The 15196-nt window shown below is 36.4% G+C and overlaps 1 protein-coding gene across 3 annotated transcripts in view; it reads left to right on the forward strand.

The window, feature by feature from the left end:
- The window catches only part of LOC149797430 (uncharacterized), a 42478-nt gene extending 29335 nt beyond the window's left edge, over nucleotides 1-13143 (forward strand). For all 3 annotated transcript variants that reach the window (XM_089962224.1, XM_089962223.1, XM_089962222.1), the window contains 5 exons: nucleotides 608-724; nucleotides 5498-6137; nucleotides 7625-7790; nucleotides 10735-11135; nucleotides 11405-13143. In XM_089962224.1, the coding sequence (XP_089818350.1) occupies nucleotides 608-724; nucleotides 5498-6137; nucleotides 7625-7790; nucleotides 10735-11135; nucleotides 11405-12030 (1950 nt within the window). In that variant the 3' untranslated portion in view covers nucleotides 12031-13143. The remainder of the gene's footprint in view (nucleotides 1-607; nucleotides 725-5497; nucleotides 6138-7624; nucleotides 7791-10734; nucleotides 11136-11404) is intronic.
- The last annotated feature ends 2053 nt before the right edge of the window (nucleotides 13144-15196 follow it).

The following is a 15196-nucleotide window of genomic DNA, read 5'->3' on the forward strand; positions in this document are numbered from 1 at the left end:
GTAGCGTATGTAGCATCTAACTGATACTCATGCTAGTGTGTGTTTGTCTGTCGACAGCCTTGTCATCCCCCATTTGTTCAGGTTAGTTATAAAAACCCTATTAACAGTTAGACATTATCATGGAAATACAAAAGACGTTCAGAGTTACTGCAACGCTTGAATATATCACTTTCGCTTAAGCCAACGACATACATAACGTTGTTTTTGGAACTTTCTTCCTCGATTTCCGGCATCTTCGGAATAGATCCATTCGCAAGAGACGTTTCTTGAGGAGTTCATATGGACCTTTGTTTTGATGATCGACCAAAGAATTCTCACTGTCTTCTGATCACTAAATCTCTCTCTCTTTATATACATATATATATATATATATATATATATATATATATATATATATATATATATATATATATATATATATATATATATATATATATATATACACACAGAGTTTAATAATTAAAAATTACGATAGTACATATTCGTCGTTGGCTCTTGTACGATATATCTTGTAAGGACGAGTCAAATAGCATTTATTGACATCCTATATGTAAGGCGTGTCAGTTTATGGTTTAATATTATCATATATAATTTTCTGCTACTGCAGTCTGGACTAGGAGGAGCGCTCTGGTTTTCAACCGCTATTGTAATCGACATCCTTCTGTTTCCGATATTGTCACTCCATTTGAAGACTCGGGCACCAGGAGCCAAAACTTTCACACAGGTACGCTTTAATGTTTATGAGCATGCGGCTACGTGAGTGTTTGTCCATGGGAACATGGGCTTATATGATGAACACCTAGATTTGTGCGATATCTGCACATATTGAAAAATGATTTGACATCTGACTGGATGTTATTGTTTTCGATGTAGGGACAGTTTTTCTAGTCACATTGTGGTCAGACTTGGTAAATAAAATAGGTGTGTGCGTGTGTGTGTGTGTGTGTGTGTGTGTGTCCTAACCCAGGACCTCCCGCATCCGCGGCGGACGCTGTAACTACTAGGCCACCGGAGCGGTCGGTAAATAGGTTTGTATAATTTGGGTCTCGATATAAACCGGTAATTACGAGTGAGATCTAAGTATATTCATGGTATGTTTTTGCTTCTGACGCTTAGCTTATTATACCTTTGAGGCCGTATTTCTGATCGCATTTTGATTATACGTAGTAAATAGACTGCATCGTCAAGATCTAATGCGTATTTGAATATGAGAAAGACCGATACATATAAAGATGTCTTTTGACATTTGGTTACATGAGTTTATTAACGCATTAGAAATCGTAATTCTGATTCGAGATCAAACATTTATTATATGCTCATTTTTACCCCGTTAACTTTACATTGTCAGAATCCTTCAGTATTACCCGATACTCTGAACTCGCGCGACAATACAAATATAGCATTCACGTGCATAAAGGAACTACTTCCTACTGTAAACGAACAATAGACGCAGACGCCAGCACTTTTGATTTGTACACAAATCATGTATACTCGCGTAAGAGGCTCTTTACGTTGTGGTTGTTTAAATTTGTTTCTGAATGAACTAAAACAGATGTTTCGTGGACTGCCACATAGCAGCTGTTTTGGCACAGTCGTGTTGATACAATGTTACGGATTTAGGCTAGCTATAGCATATAACAGACGCAAGATAATGTCCTTACAAAATAATATACAAGTGACAAGTCATATACTCTCTTCTTTAGCTGGTGATAAGAATGGCAACATAAAATATACTTAAAGTTTTACATCCCGAATTTCCTCAAAATGTACTTTCTTAATTCTGCAAATCCGAATTAATGAACCATATAATAGGTTTTCAGTCTGGATTACACATTTCAAAATTGTGCTGTAATTTCGATGATAAGTGCAATTGCATCCATCTTACTGCACTCAAAATGAAATACGCATTAAATTCCACAGCATCTTTCTGATAATTGCAATTGAAAGACTTCATATTTTCCCCACATTATGATTTGAAACATTCAATGACAGAAACAGAAACACATTTGCAGATGTCAACACGCTTCTCCCTAGCTTATTAAATCTCACGTATTTCATGTGGAATCGTCACATACAAATCCAGTCAATAATCACGAAATTTCCTAGAATCGAGAAAAATAACAAGATCTATTCATTCCAGATCAAATGGAAAAGTTGTTGCAATGCACATTCATTCACAATATGACTCTAACTTTCAATTTTAACTAGACACGCCATTTTCTTTTCAAAGTTATATCGAGCGCGCGACTAAGTTCAAATTTATCTGGGCGGAGTTATGTGCGCAGTAATGATGTTGATTTGTGTAATGATGAATATGCGCTTGTATATTTAGTTTGGAATGCGGCATACATTCAGTTACGTTGTTTCTTGTAGTATATTGTGTTTATATAATTAAACCTAGAGGAAGAATTTTAAAAAATGAGCATATAATAAAAAGGTTACTGCTTTTGTATGGGAAAAAAATGAACTCGTTTTGTCGGAAGGATATACTGCATTCCCAAGGTCCTGCAGTATTCCATCCCAAAACTAGTTCATATTTTCCCATACAAATGGAGTAACCTATAATTATGTAATCTCATCGCACCAATATATTGTTCGAGTTCGAATACGAGCGACGTTCGGTGCTAACATATGATCATTATGTTGGTGGTGAAGTTCCCCGGAGTATTCTAAATTAATTTCAAGAGGGTACGTCAATATGTTCGGGATAAATCCGCTGAAACCCACGAGCAGGCAACGGTTGCATCATTGCTTACACATGAAAATTGTTGATGTATTGATACATAATTTAGCTACTTGAGGCAAATGGCTCATATCCGTCAGTGTTTGGCTTAACTGATCGTGCGTAGCAATGGTTTGTCAGTGAATTTTATCACGAACCAAGTGCTCAATAAACATATGCATATCGATATCAGCAAGCAATTCCAACTCAATTTTCGTTTTCTATAACAGCGCATCTCAGACCATTCCCCATGGCGTAAACTTGTGGACGGGTTCAAACTTAAACACTCGCCTAGCAGTGTTGCGAATAGCTTCAAAAGCATCCAAGTTGCAACACAAAATCTGTGCGTAAATATAGATCTTGATAGTCACCCATATATGTGCACACACAAAAACGCGGACCAGAGTTTGTTTGCATGTTCAAAACCTTTTCTTAAATAACTACGCGATACAAAGACGAATAAAATGTCTCGATCGGTGGCAAGTGAGTTTCATCAAACTTGTCCTAATCACTCATGTACCCGTATGCGTACAATCCTTTTCTCGTTAATAAGTCAGTGTTAGTGGTACGCTATAGACTGCTTTTGAAGTTTCTGCTGATAGATGGTGAACTAACGAGTCTAGTGATGAATTCAAAAACTGTAACGAGTCGATGAACTGTAGTTGTCTAGCCTAAACATGATGTATTTTCCTGTATTGTTTCGAACGACACTTATTGATGCTTTTGAGCGAGCATCATTCCCACGCGGGTTATGAAACACATCATAAATATTTATTCGACTTGGTTTAATTCCTATTTGTTGATTTCGTGCGCTGTGTTAGTTTCTCTCTGCGCGCCAGTGGTGTGTTAGTGATTACAAACTTTGGAACTTTCAGATCCAGCAATGAGTGTTTTCAGGAAACTCATTAATGCCATCACGGTTCATAATCACGTCAGCTGGTGATTATATATGCTGTCAAATCCATTTTGCTGTTACTCAAACGATTTAAGAAACATATCCTTACCACGATAAAACTTTGGTGGCTCTGTTAGCCCGTCGCGTCTAACGGTATAATAAAACCGGCATGGAACTTGTTCCTCGTCTTGTGTTGTATTTCTTATATTTATTTGGTCGTCAACAGGAACGTAAAGACGTTCAAGGTCCGTGTGGGTACTTTCAGTTTTCGTTGTATGGCTGTAGACTTTAAAATGTTTTACGAGGGTTTGGCATAATCGTACGTTTCAGCTTTTCACTGATTCCAGCGCAATAAAAGTTACGGTCGTCAAGCAACTGTTGTAGGCAACGTTTGTATGAAACTATTTAAATGTGGTGTTTCCTGTGTCGGTTAAGCAGCCCAGAAAGATTATTTATGATATGAGATAGTGACTCTGAGCCAAACATATCGCTCAGAAACAACATGTCAGTTTGGGTCTGATCGCTTTATGCATGTGGGGATAATGCAAGCGGAGACAACCTTTATCCAAAGTGAACACATTAACAACAATACCCAGATCCATTGTTTGAAAGTTTGTGAGTGTGCCGTTTGTAATTGTTTCTGCATCGGAAAGTATATATCACCAAACTTGAATTCACCGAAGTATCCCTGGTATTTACGCGGCTGGTGTGTATTGTCACTAGCGGGAAGTAACTCGGATAAAATCGCTCAATCAAAAAGCATATACTATGATAAAAATTTTTACATTTCTACCGTAGCGTTACATAATCTGGGTTGGTATATAACTCGATCTGCGAAACGGCTCTTATGGGTAAATATGACCTTGAGCTTGTAAATCTGGCAAGAGTCCGCCCTGATCCTGCATTGGTATTTTTTTTCAATGTTGCGAGAATCGTTTCAATTCCTTTTTTAATCTTATTAGTGATAGCCTTTGTGTCTTTACGGTTCAGGATCGTACGAGCACCACTGTCTATCCACGGTGTTACATTCTAAACCCATCATTGTTTCGAATAAGCGGCATAATTCAGTTCTGATGAAGAACAATACCGGCTTTAACTCCTGACGTACAAGAACATTGTAACACCGATATGATTCCTGCATTAATATTCTATAAACGTTCTCTATCGTCTTTGCTGATTTCTATGTGTGTGATTGCCAGATAATATTCACAATCACTACTGCGCTTGTGAGCCTTAAATTCGGGTGTTTATAATTGATTTGCTTTGTATCCGCGTCAGTAGCAATGATATGTGCGAGTTGACGAATACATTCTTGTTTACGAACATACTCAGCAACCTCTGTAGCAATAGCATATGCAAGACATAGATGATTTTGTTCGTCCTCGACCACGTATAGAGGAATTTCAGGCGGTTCAGCTGGAATGTTAATAACGTAAATATATAAGTTTTTCTTGCTCCTCTTACTGTTCGTATATTACGCTCATGTGCGAAATGTTGTACCATTGCAACGGCTGTGGATGCTCCGGAGGTAGTTGTTGCCCAACGTTTAGTCCTATAAATATGAGTTTGTCGATTATATTAGAATAGTTCACGCTCTATTAGATGGTAGCTTATTTCCGATGGATGGAATGAGTTCCCATGATATCACCGAATGGGCATCCGCAGGTTGAGAATTTATATTGTAACCTGCAGAGAATACAAATTCAAATCTTTTTCCTTGGGATAATTGAATCCTTTCTCCGAGAAATAATAATTTTTATTTCTTTTTTAAAATTTATTATCATGTTGCCTGCATACTTTCACGTATATTTTCAAGTAGCTGACCCGATTTCTTCCTTCATATTTCTCATTACTTCTGCGTATGTTTCCGTTTGTTTCAGATAGTGTATTCTAGATTTGGGAAAACAGCTCACCTTGTCTATTGTTTCGTAGCTCTAATTGCAAATCTTGTCACAACTTCAAGTCTAATACTAGCAGGGAAGGCTGCCATACAAGTGCTAACAAAAGACACCAACAATGAATTCATCATGCTGATTCTTGCAGTATTGTTTGGATCCTACTGTCTCATTGGTGGACTTGGAACGACATTTTATATTTCCTACTTCAATACTGCTTTGACTTTTATCTCTGTCACAGTGTTCATACTAAAAACGTCATATTTTAGTACTTCTAGTGTGGAGAAATATGCCACAACCGAAGCCATGTACGAAGCTGCGAGTTGCATTCGAGGACCTGATGGCAACTACAACAATTCCTACCTGACATTTCGTAGTGAGTCAGGTATCCTATACGGCGTGGTGCTTCTTTTTGAAGCCACTTGTATCAGCTTCCTTGACCAGGCGAACTGGCAGAGCCGGATAGCAGCTAAACCAGCCCAGGGAGTCATAGGTTTCATCGTTGCGGCCTACCTTTGGTTCTCAATTCCCACATCTATTTCGTTCACTGCCACGATGACATACTTCTCCATGAGCTTCCAAAACAACCACACTCATCCACTGTCCACGGATGACATAGACAATGGTAAGAGCTAGAGGGAACAATAAAAAATGATGTCATGTATTGGTTGAGTAAAAAGAAAATCAGATATGTCTGCTTTAAAGCATGTCATTTGCGGTAATTGTACATCATGTTGTGATTTTCTGGTTGCTTTAAGTATATAATAAGATCTATATTTATAAAAGTAAGAATTAGAAGATTTTGTCTGATTTGTTGTTCCGAGATATTTTCACTTGCATAACGAACAGTGTTAAGATTTCATTTGGGAACAGGTAAAATTAATTCATTTTAGACGACAAGTATCTGCTAACTTATTGCTATGATGCATGTTAGAGAACATCTTTTCAAAACTGAACCAAACAAACACAGTTCTTCATACATTGCGCTTAAAACACAAGTATTTATGTTGAAAAACAAACATGCATTTCTGTCTTGTCCAGTGAAAAGATCATGAAACGTGGAGCAAAAGTAGTACACTTTTTCTTCTCAGTCTAGTCGTATACCAAGTTATATTGCCATGGAGTTGATCATATTTTCCACCAGTGTGTAACTGCTTTTTCGTATTGTTCTTATGGTTCTACTGGATATAGTATCTATTATTAATACTGTATTCGGTTTCATACCCACCACCTCCATCACGACTTCCGGTTAGTGCCTTTTTATGGATATTAGTAATGTTGTATTGGTTATTGTTGTTGTTGTTATTATTATTATTATTATTATTGTGTATATTCCACATATTTTCAGCTCAGGTTATAGATTGCGCATTAATTTGTCGATTCCCTCATGGGTTCTACTTGCGAGTATCTAGTGACGACGATGCGTGGGTACTGTAATTAAATATATAGGATATGTAAATTATATTGACTCAGTGTTGTATCTGTGTTCACGTCAAGCAGCATCAGTCTATATTTGATGATAGCTGTTGTAACCTTTTTTAATCAGGGAACATAACGCCTTACGTAATGGAGTCCCTATCAAAGACGACACGACAATATACATGAACACAAATTGTATTCTATATATATTATAGCAAGTCTCGTCACGCCCTTCATATAGAGTCTCTACTATTTTTAACGGTTACTACTCTTGATGACGATTTATGACGGTTATATTGCATCATGTATTATGTTTCACGACAGGTTACATCAAGCTGTACATTACGGAGGATGCTTATATCATGTGTGCATCAGACTACATCATATCCTTTTGCCCAAATATTTGCCGTCGTTGTGTACACTGTGTATATTAGGTCGCTCTATTCGCGGTAGAGTCGCTCATGGGCTCTACCAGTCGTACCCACTATTAGTGTTGTCTATGATTATTTCGTGTTTTGTATCAAGCTGCACCACATCTTTTTACGAGAGATGGTGTAATATTTATATACCCAATGATACATCACGCTGTACTTGATGGGGTCATACTCGCGACAATGTATATATTCATACAGCGTTTTGTATCAGGCTAAATTGCGCCCTTTTGACAACAAATGTAGTAATCTTTTTAACCAGGGTATATAACGCCATACGTGATGGAGTCCCTAATGGGTACTACTGGTGGCTACCTGCTGATGACGATGCTGATGATGGCTCTGATGTCCACAGGATCTGGAGAAATCATGTCCGTCTCCTCTATCATCATCTATGACTTCTACAAAACCCACGTCAACCCTTTCCGGTAATTTAGTGGGGGAAAAACTACTTCACTTGTATAAACAGACAACTATATTATAATCGTCTACTTTAACGTTAATCAATCCTAGATACCAACATAACTTTACTTGCGAGACAGAGTTGTTGCATACTCATTGACAAGGAGAATATTGTCATTTCTGGAGAGAGAGAGAGAGGGAGAGAGAGAGAGAAGTTATGACGATTTGTTCAAATATGCCCACAAGATTTCTTTGATGTATTTTAAATTATATTTAGATGAGAGTAGTAAATCTAAATATCACGAGAAAAATGTCTTCACGTAAAGTGCAAAATAGAGCTAGAGCTCCAGGTAAAGTATTCTAATGAGTAAAGTTCACGTAAAATAATCTGAATCGAGAGTGTCAGTCAAAATGTAAATAAAAAACAACAACGTTTAGGTGCTACCCTATAGAAAGGCCTGGAAAAAAAAGATATATCTTATTGTGTCCAAAGAAGAGATCTCAGTGAAACAGACCTGGAGAAATGAGTTTGATGTAAATTGTGTCGGCAAAGAACCTTTAGAAATAGTTGCAATGGAATACCCTTGCAAACATAAATCCTGGCAAGATAGTTCAAAAAAAATGTCAAAGAAGGGTACCTTGATGAAGATGTGCAAAGACCGATCAATTTGACTATATGGAATATGCTGAGGGAAGGTCTCTCCTAGCGATGTTCAGAGAAGAGAGTTCATTGTTATCATCGACATAAGGGAGCGTCATGTAAGAGCTCTCAAAAATAAAGCATCGAGAAAAATAGTATCCGAAAACAAGCGTTTCAGCCGGATCCCATCCAGAGACGGGTTCATGTAAATTGACTCTTAAAAGACGGATTTTGTGTAAATTGTCCTAAGAAAATATTTTGACCAATTGGAATATAATGTAAGAACTGTTCATGCAGTTTGTGGCAAGAAGAGAGCTTCCAGTAGATTGTTCAGTGAACATAAACATGTAAACTTTCACAAGAAGGTGATGCCCAAGGAAACAATTTACGTAAGCGTTCCAATAATAGTGCATATAAATTCATAATAGGAAAACAACAACAAAAGCAATACAAAAAGGGAATTTTACGTCAAATATTAACAGATAGCAAGAAAGAAAAAGATCGGTGATTAAAATATCCCAAGTTTAACACTATAAGATAAATCTTCAGAGAAGCTATATTCGTGGTTTAAGAGATAGTTTGTTCTTAAATATCTCAAAAGGAACTTTACTTTAAACGTTCCAGAAAGATGACTTCTTTAAACGTATCCTGAAGCAACCTTGTTGTCAATATTCAAAGAAGGTCTTAACATGAAACGTCTCCAAAGAGCGTCACTAACCATTCCTCATAAGCACAACACTATGTGCGAGGGACACAAGTGTATCGTTACTCAGAGAGAAATCTTTTCAGATGCTTATAGAAATCTCTTTACACTGTAAATGTGCATTCGCGAGAGCTGAAATTAAGCGTTTTAAGGAGGAAGTCTCCACATGTAAGATCCAAAAGGATAAGTATACATATAATGCCCATATACTATAGCTGTGCCTACAAAATCAGTGAAAGAACTCCATGCGTACAACGTTCTGAAATAATTCCTCAAAAATGCATCGAAAAAGCCTGCATCTGTAATTTTCCTAAAGATGCTAACTCTGCGTAAAATGTAAAAAGAAGCTGACTTAGCAGACAATACCCTGAAAGATACGTGCAGGTAGTATGTCATAGTGCGAGATATGAATGAAAAATATAACAAGATGACGGATGTAATATAAATATTCCAAGGAATATCTTCCCTTCATGTGTCAAAAAGAATGCGCTACATGTAGAATATGAAGATGCATCGAGTAAAATATTCTGACAACGCAGCTCTACTTTGAATGTTCCCGGAAGAGACACACGGCAAAGTATCATAAGAAGAAAGAAAGAAATTAAATACCTATTGCAAGTAAGCGTTCATTAATAATTATCAAAAATATGTTTCACATTAAATACTCGAACACCGAGAAAGAGTTTGACAATACAAGACAGTTTTGCGTAAGACACAAAAGTCAAAATACTTACGTAAAGTAATTTAAAACTAGATTCATATAAGAGATGAATCTTATGAGCGACGAGGTTTGTAGCTCATTTTTTTAAGAGACTTTTGTACTAAAATAAACAACTTTGCTTAAAATATCTTCAGAAGAAACCTTCACACATTGACATACAATATCCAGTATAGTAATGTTTGTGAAATTGTGCAATGAAAGACCATCAAGCTAATACTCCTATGAGAAAGCATAACACGAAATGGACCAAGATTTAACCAAATGCTTATTGAATACATTCTTCTATATTATCTTAGACTGGTCTTGCAATGTCAACGTAAACATAGGTCCAAATAGATCTTGAGGTCGATATTGCGATGTTAATTTACATATTTCATTCGCTGAGTAAATCATTGTTGTTTTCAACGCAAGTTTCGAAAGATTGAACATGAACAACATCATATCATAGAAAATTAGCTTTTGTCAGACGATGGATTAAATTGAACATAAAACAATAATTTACAAGCGTCTCAAAGTGCAAAATGTATATACATCTTCTGCTTGTAACATATATGATCACTATTTCACCATTTCATAATTATTCAAGTCGACATTTAATTAATATTTTACTGCCCAAGTCTGTAAGTGGGAGTATAGCATTTACATTCACTGTCGTACAAGGTAAATACATATTGTCATATCTCGTGCTGGTCTGCATCTCTTTTAACTGTTCTCCTAATATATATATATATATATATATATATATATATATATATATATATATATATATATATATATATATATATATATATATATATATATATATATATATATATATATATATATATGTGTGTGTGTGTGTGTGTGTGTGTGTGTGTGTGTGTGTATTTTTTATTTAAAAAAATATAATCAAAACGTTGCTTGCAGGAAGACCAGTTCTACTACTTGCTGTATATTGTGCGGCGAAGAAAAAGTGCCAAATACCAGTAATGAAGGTTTGATATGCACGTGCCCAACGGCTGAGAACTGTAAGAGCTGCTTTGAAGACATACGGTCACGTGATAAGAGCAAGGAGTCCATTGGTTTCCATTATACATGTCAGATCCATGGAAAATACCGGCATTACGAGGACATGTTGATGCAGCATAAGAGTTGGTGTATGATTTGGGTGGTGATTCTGATAATACCTTATGGTCTGCTGATCCTAGAGACAAGCATTAATTTGACCTGGGCCGTGTATTTTGGACAAACTCTACTCAGCCCATTTCTACCACCCATTTTTCTCACCTTGGCATGGACACGTACCACATCGACTGGCGTAATTTCAGGTATTTATCTTTGCATTACTAAACGGACAGACATTCTGTTATCTAACCCAAAGAGATCGATTATCCTGTTGCAATGCTTAATAATTGTCATTCTTCATGAAAACAAATATGGCAGAGGACATTAGGATTTGCTTCGCTACAATTCTTCAAGTACGCTTTTCCATTCCATTTGAATTTGTCTAAGGTTTTTCAATTTTTTAATCCAATTCTTTATTTTTGTTTTGGCAGCCTTTTGCTTACGTACTGTAACTGAATGATCATGTTTGTAGGTGGAGTAATTGGACTGGTGTGTGCAGTCATTGGAAGTTTTGCCATGGGATCTACCTACGAAGGAGGACTTGGGAATTTCTTCACCAATACAGCACGTGAATACAGTTTACTAGTTGGTCTTTGTGCTGGTGTTTTCATCAGCAGCGTAGTGTGCGTAGTTGTCTCCCTTCGTACGCATACAATAACGAGCAAGAAAGATGCTGAAAGAGAATGGGAAAAGACCATGAGCATCGATAATCCCTTAAATCCGTACAGCACCCTCTACAGGGAGGAACTGGAATTAATAAAAGCGGACACTAATCGTATCACGACAAATACTATGGCTAGAATTTTTCGGAGGGCAAAATTATATGCTATTGTAGGGTGCACTCTGAGCATTGTGATTTTCTTAGTAATTTTCCCGGCCGTAGCTCTTAGCTTTAAGGTGTTGTCTTATGACCAGTTTAAAGTCTGGCTCTCCGTGTTCCAAATATGGAATATGGTGGGGACCTTTCTGGTCATTGTCATACCTCCAATTGAAGAAGGGATTCAAATTCTAAGGCAAGTCAAACAAAATAAAAAATGTAAAGCTTCAGTGGCGAAAGATTCGAATATCTCGGAGTCGAAGCAATCAACACGCATGTAAATTTGTAGCTCGTTTTATATTGACTGTAACCCATGCTAACTGTTCATATTGTAAAGCAAAAAATCTTGGGTCGAAATATTAATTTTGAAATACTTTTAACGACTTTTAGATGACCTTTTTTCTACGTTGATAGACCGAATTTTAGTATAGTCCATTCTACTGTAAGTAAATTATAAATGGCTATTTTATACGTTGATCGACTTTAAATTAATTATATGTGTATATGTATAATTCGGACTCCGTTTTATTCTAAAAATGAGAAAATTTGAAGACTTATGTACGAAAATGCAATCAGTCGGTTATCATATGTGTGAAAAACTTCAAGTAGTGTGATCTTATTATAACCAGCAATATTTTATCTGTTTTTGCTCGACACCGAGTGTGGGTTTTTTTTTCTTTCTTTCTTTGTGAATAATTAAATAGATAAATAAACACACTGTAATAAAATGTGTCATTAAATCACTTTGTAGTATGACCCATTGTATGTTACAACACGAGTTTGCTGATGGATGTACAAATAAAGTTGATTGATTTAACCTATGGGCTTCATTACAGAATAAAGAGTGACGTCAATTATTGGCTCATTAGCAGCTATAACGGTTGTAAAATACGACTTATAAAAATGACTGCATCTTTTTAGTTTACCATATCTGCAAGATATCAGTTCGTATTCGTTGTCCTTTTTTACGTTATGATGGCGACACGATCAAGTGTACACGAGTAGAGAGACATGCCAAGATGAAAAGTGTGATGTTTTAATTGTTTGAACTTATATGTACGTGCATGTACAAATGCATGTTGTAATAAAGTTAAATAAACACAAGGCAATCGATGCATTCAATATTTTTTCAACCATTATTGACAATGCAGTACATATACAGCAAGTACATGTGCTTTGTACAGTACATGTATACAGTATGATGACAACGTAAAATACAATTGTGCATGATTCAGATATCCGGAAAACTTATTAATCCGGACATATTTACTGGGAACAAAGATGTCTGGACGAACGAGGTTCCAAAGTATGCTAGGTTTCCATATATTATATGTTTTCTTTTGCCATAATTTTTTTAATGTATATGTTTGATAAATAAATTTTTCTCTACTGTTTTTCTTGCTTACAAGGGTCCTTTTTACGTGTGTGTGTGTGTGTGTGTGTGTGTGTGTGTGTGTGATCTGGGTAGCTTTAACAATTTTCAGTCATATCGCTACGAAGTCTGCAGTGTGGCAGTTTATAGTGATGTCTAGCACTGGGGCATCATGCCGCAGACATGTCGCACGATGTCCCACCCAGTCACATTATCCTGACACAAGGCCGACCAGTCATAACACTAACCTCTTAATGCTGATCGGCTAGCAAGGCAGCTGTTAGTACCATTTTTATAAGTCTTTGGTATGACTCGGCCCGGGTTCGAACCCGTGACAACCTGCATCCGAGGAGGACGCTCTAACCACTATGCCACCGGAGCATTTTGACGCAGGTATACCAGATTGCATTTAGTTCGAAATCAAAGTCAAACATACACCTCACTAGCGATATAGAGGTATTTAGTTTTCAGTGCTTCTACCTCAGAGATAATACATTGCATATTTCAAGAGACCAAATCAATAGATTTGTCTTAAAAATGGTGTGTCAGCAAGCAACACCTGAGCTACTATCATGCAGTATCTACATCCTTGATCTGGAAAAAGCGATCTTAAAGTCGTAAAACCTACATATAATTACCTGTAACAAAGTTGACGTTTATGTTGTTGCTATTGTTATTGTTCTTCTTTTGTAAATATGACTGGGTGTTGTCTCTTCAAGTCGATATAAAAATCGAAATTATAGAAAACATGCAACGCGGAAGTTGTTTCTGTTGGAATGCGTAACGGATAGGTATCTACTAAAACAAGAACAGGAAGATATCGTTAACAAGACATCAAAACAACCAGCAATAGCCAACGGTATGTTTCTTATTGACGATAACAAGACGTCAAAACAATCAGTAATCGCCAACGGTATGTTTCTTATTGACGATAACAAGACATCAAAACAACCAGCAATAGCCAACGGTATGTTTCTTATTGACGATAACAAGACATCAAAACAACCAGCAATAGCCAACGGTATGCTTCTTATTGACGATAATAAGACATCTAAACAACCAGCAATAGCCAACGGTATGTTTCTTATTGACGATAACAACACGTCAAAACAATCAGTAATAGCCAACGGTATGTTTCTTATTGACGATAACAAGACATCAAAACAACCAGCAATATCCAACGGTATGTTTCTTATTGACGATAACAAGACATCAAAACAACCAGCAATAGCCAACGGTATGTTTCTTATTGACGATAACAAGACATCAAAACAACCTGCAGTAACCAACGGCACGTTTCCCTTTTTATTAAAAAAAGACCTGCAAAAACAAGATGTCAGTGCAGCCAGCAATGGCCAATAGTATATTTATCTATTAAAACATGTAGTTAAAGACATCATATTTAAATAAATTCGGCAAAGGAAACGATATCATGACTTTCTCCAATTTCAATATTATGAAAGTGATAGGATTTACACTAAGAAATATGTATACTAGAAGTGATGATGGAAAGATTAACAAATTTTGTTAAAACTGAGACTGAAATGTTATCCAGTGAGGCAAAACCTATTGAGAATCACTGGAAATGTTATCCAGTGAGGCAAAACCTATTGAGAATCACTTGAAATGTTATCCAGTGAGGCAAAACCTATTGAGAATACCTGGGATGTGAACTTCCCATACTTTTACACGTACTTAAGTGGACATTTTATCACTATGAGGAAGACTGTGTCCTGCCAGACAGCTAAAGAAAACTACTGCATCTGTTCGCTGAAGAAGCATATTTGTACACTTGCTCTGAATGTCCTTTAAAACGAGCGGAATATTTTCATCATGTAGGCATCACTATTGTCAAAAAAACGCAGTTTGATGAAATTTTCAAATATAAAAGATAAAACGTTTTAGACTTAGAAGTTAGAACCAACTCTATATTCTAAAATACAAAAAAATAAGCACGTGTTAGACTCACAAATTATGCTCAACTCTATATTCTAAAACCCAAATCAAGCAGATCATTAGGTATCAAAACAAAGAAGATCTCATCTCGTAGTTTTTTAATAAATCACCTCGGATAT

The sequence above is a fragment of the Sinohyriopsis cumingii genome, chromosome 6 (assembly GCF_028554795.1).
Source record: "Sinohyriopsis cumingii isolate HCF-2022 chromosome 6, ASM2855479v2, whole genome shotgun sequence".
In the NCBI taxonomy this organism is placed as follows: domain Eukaryota; kingdom Metazoa; phylum Mollusca; class Bivalvia; order Unionida; family Unionidae; genus Sinohyriopsis; species Sinohyriopsis cumingii.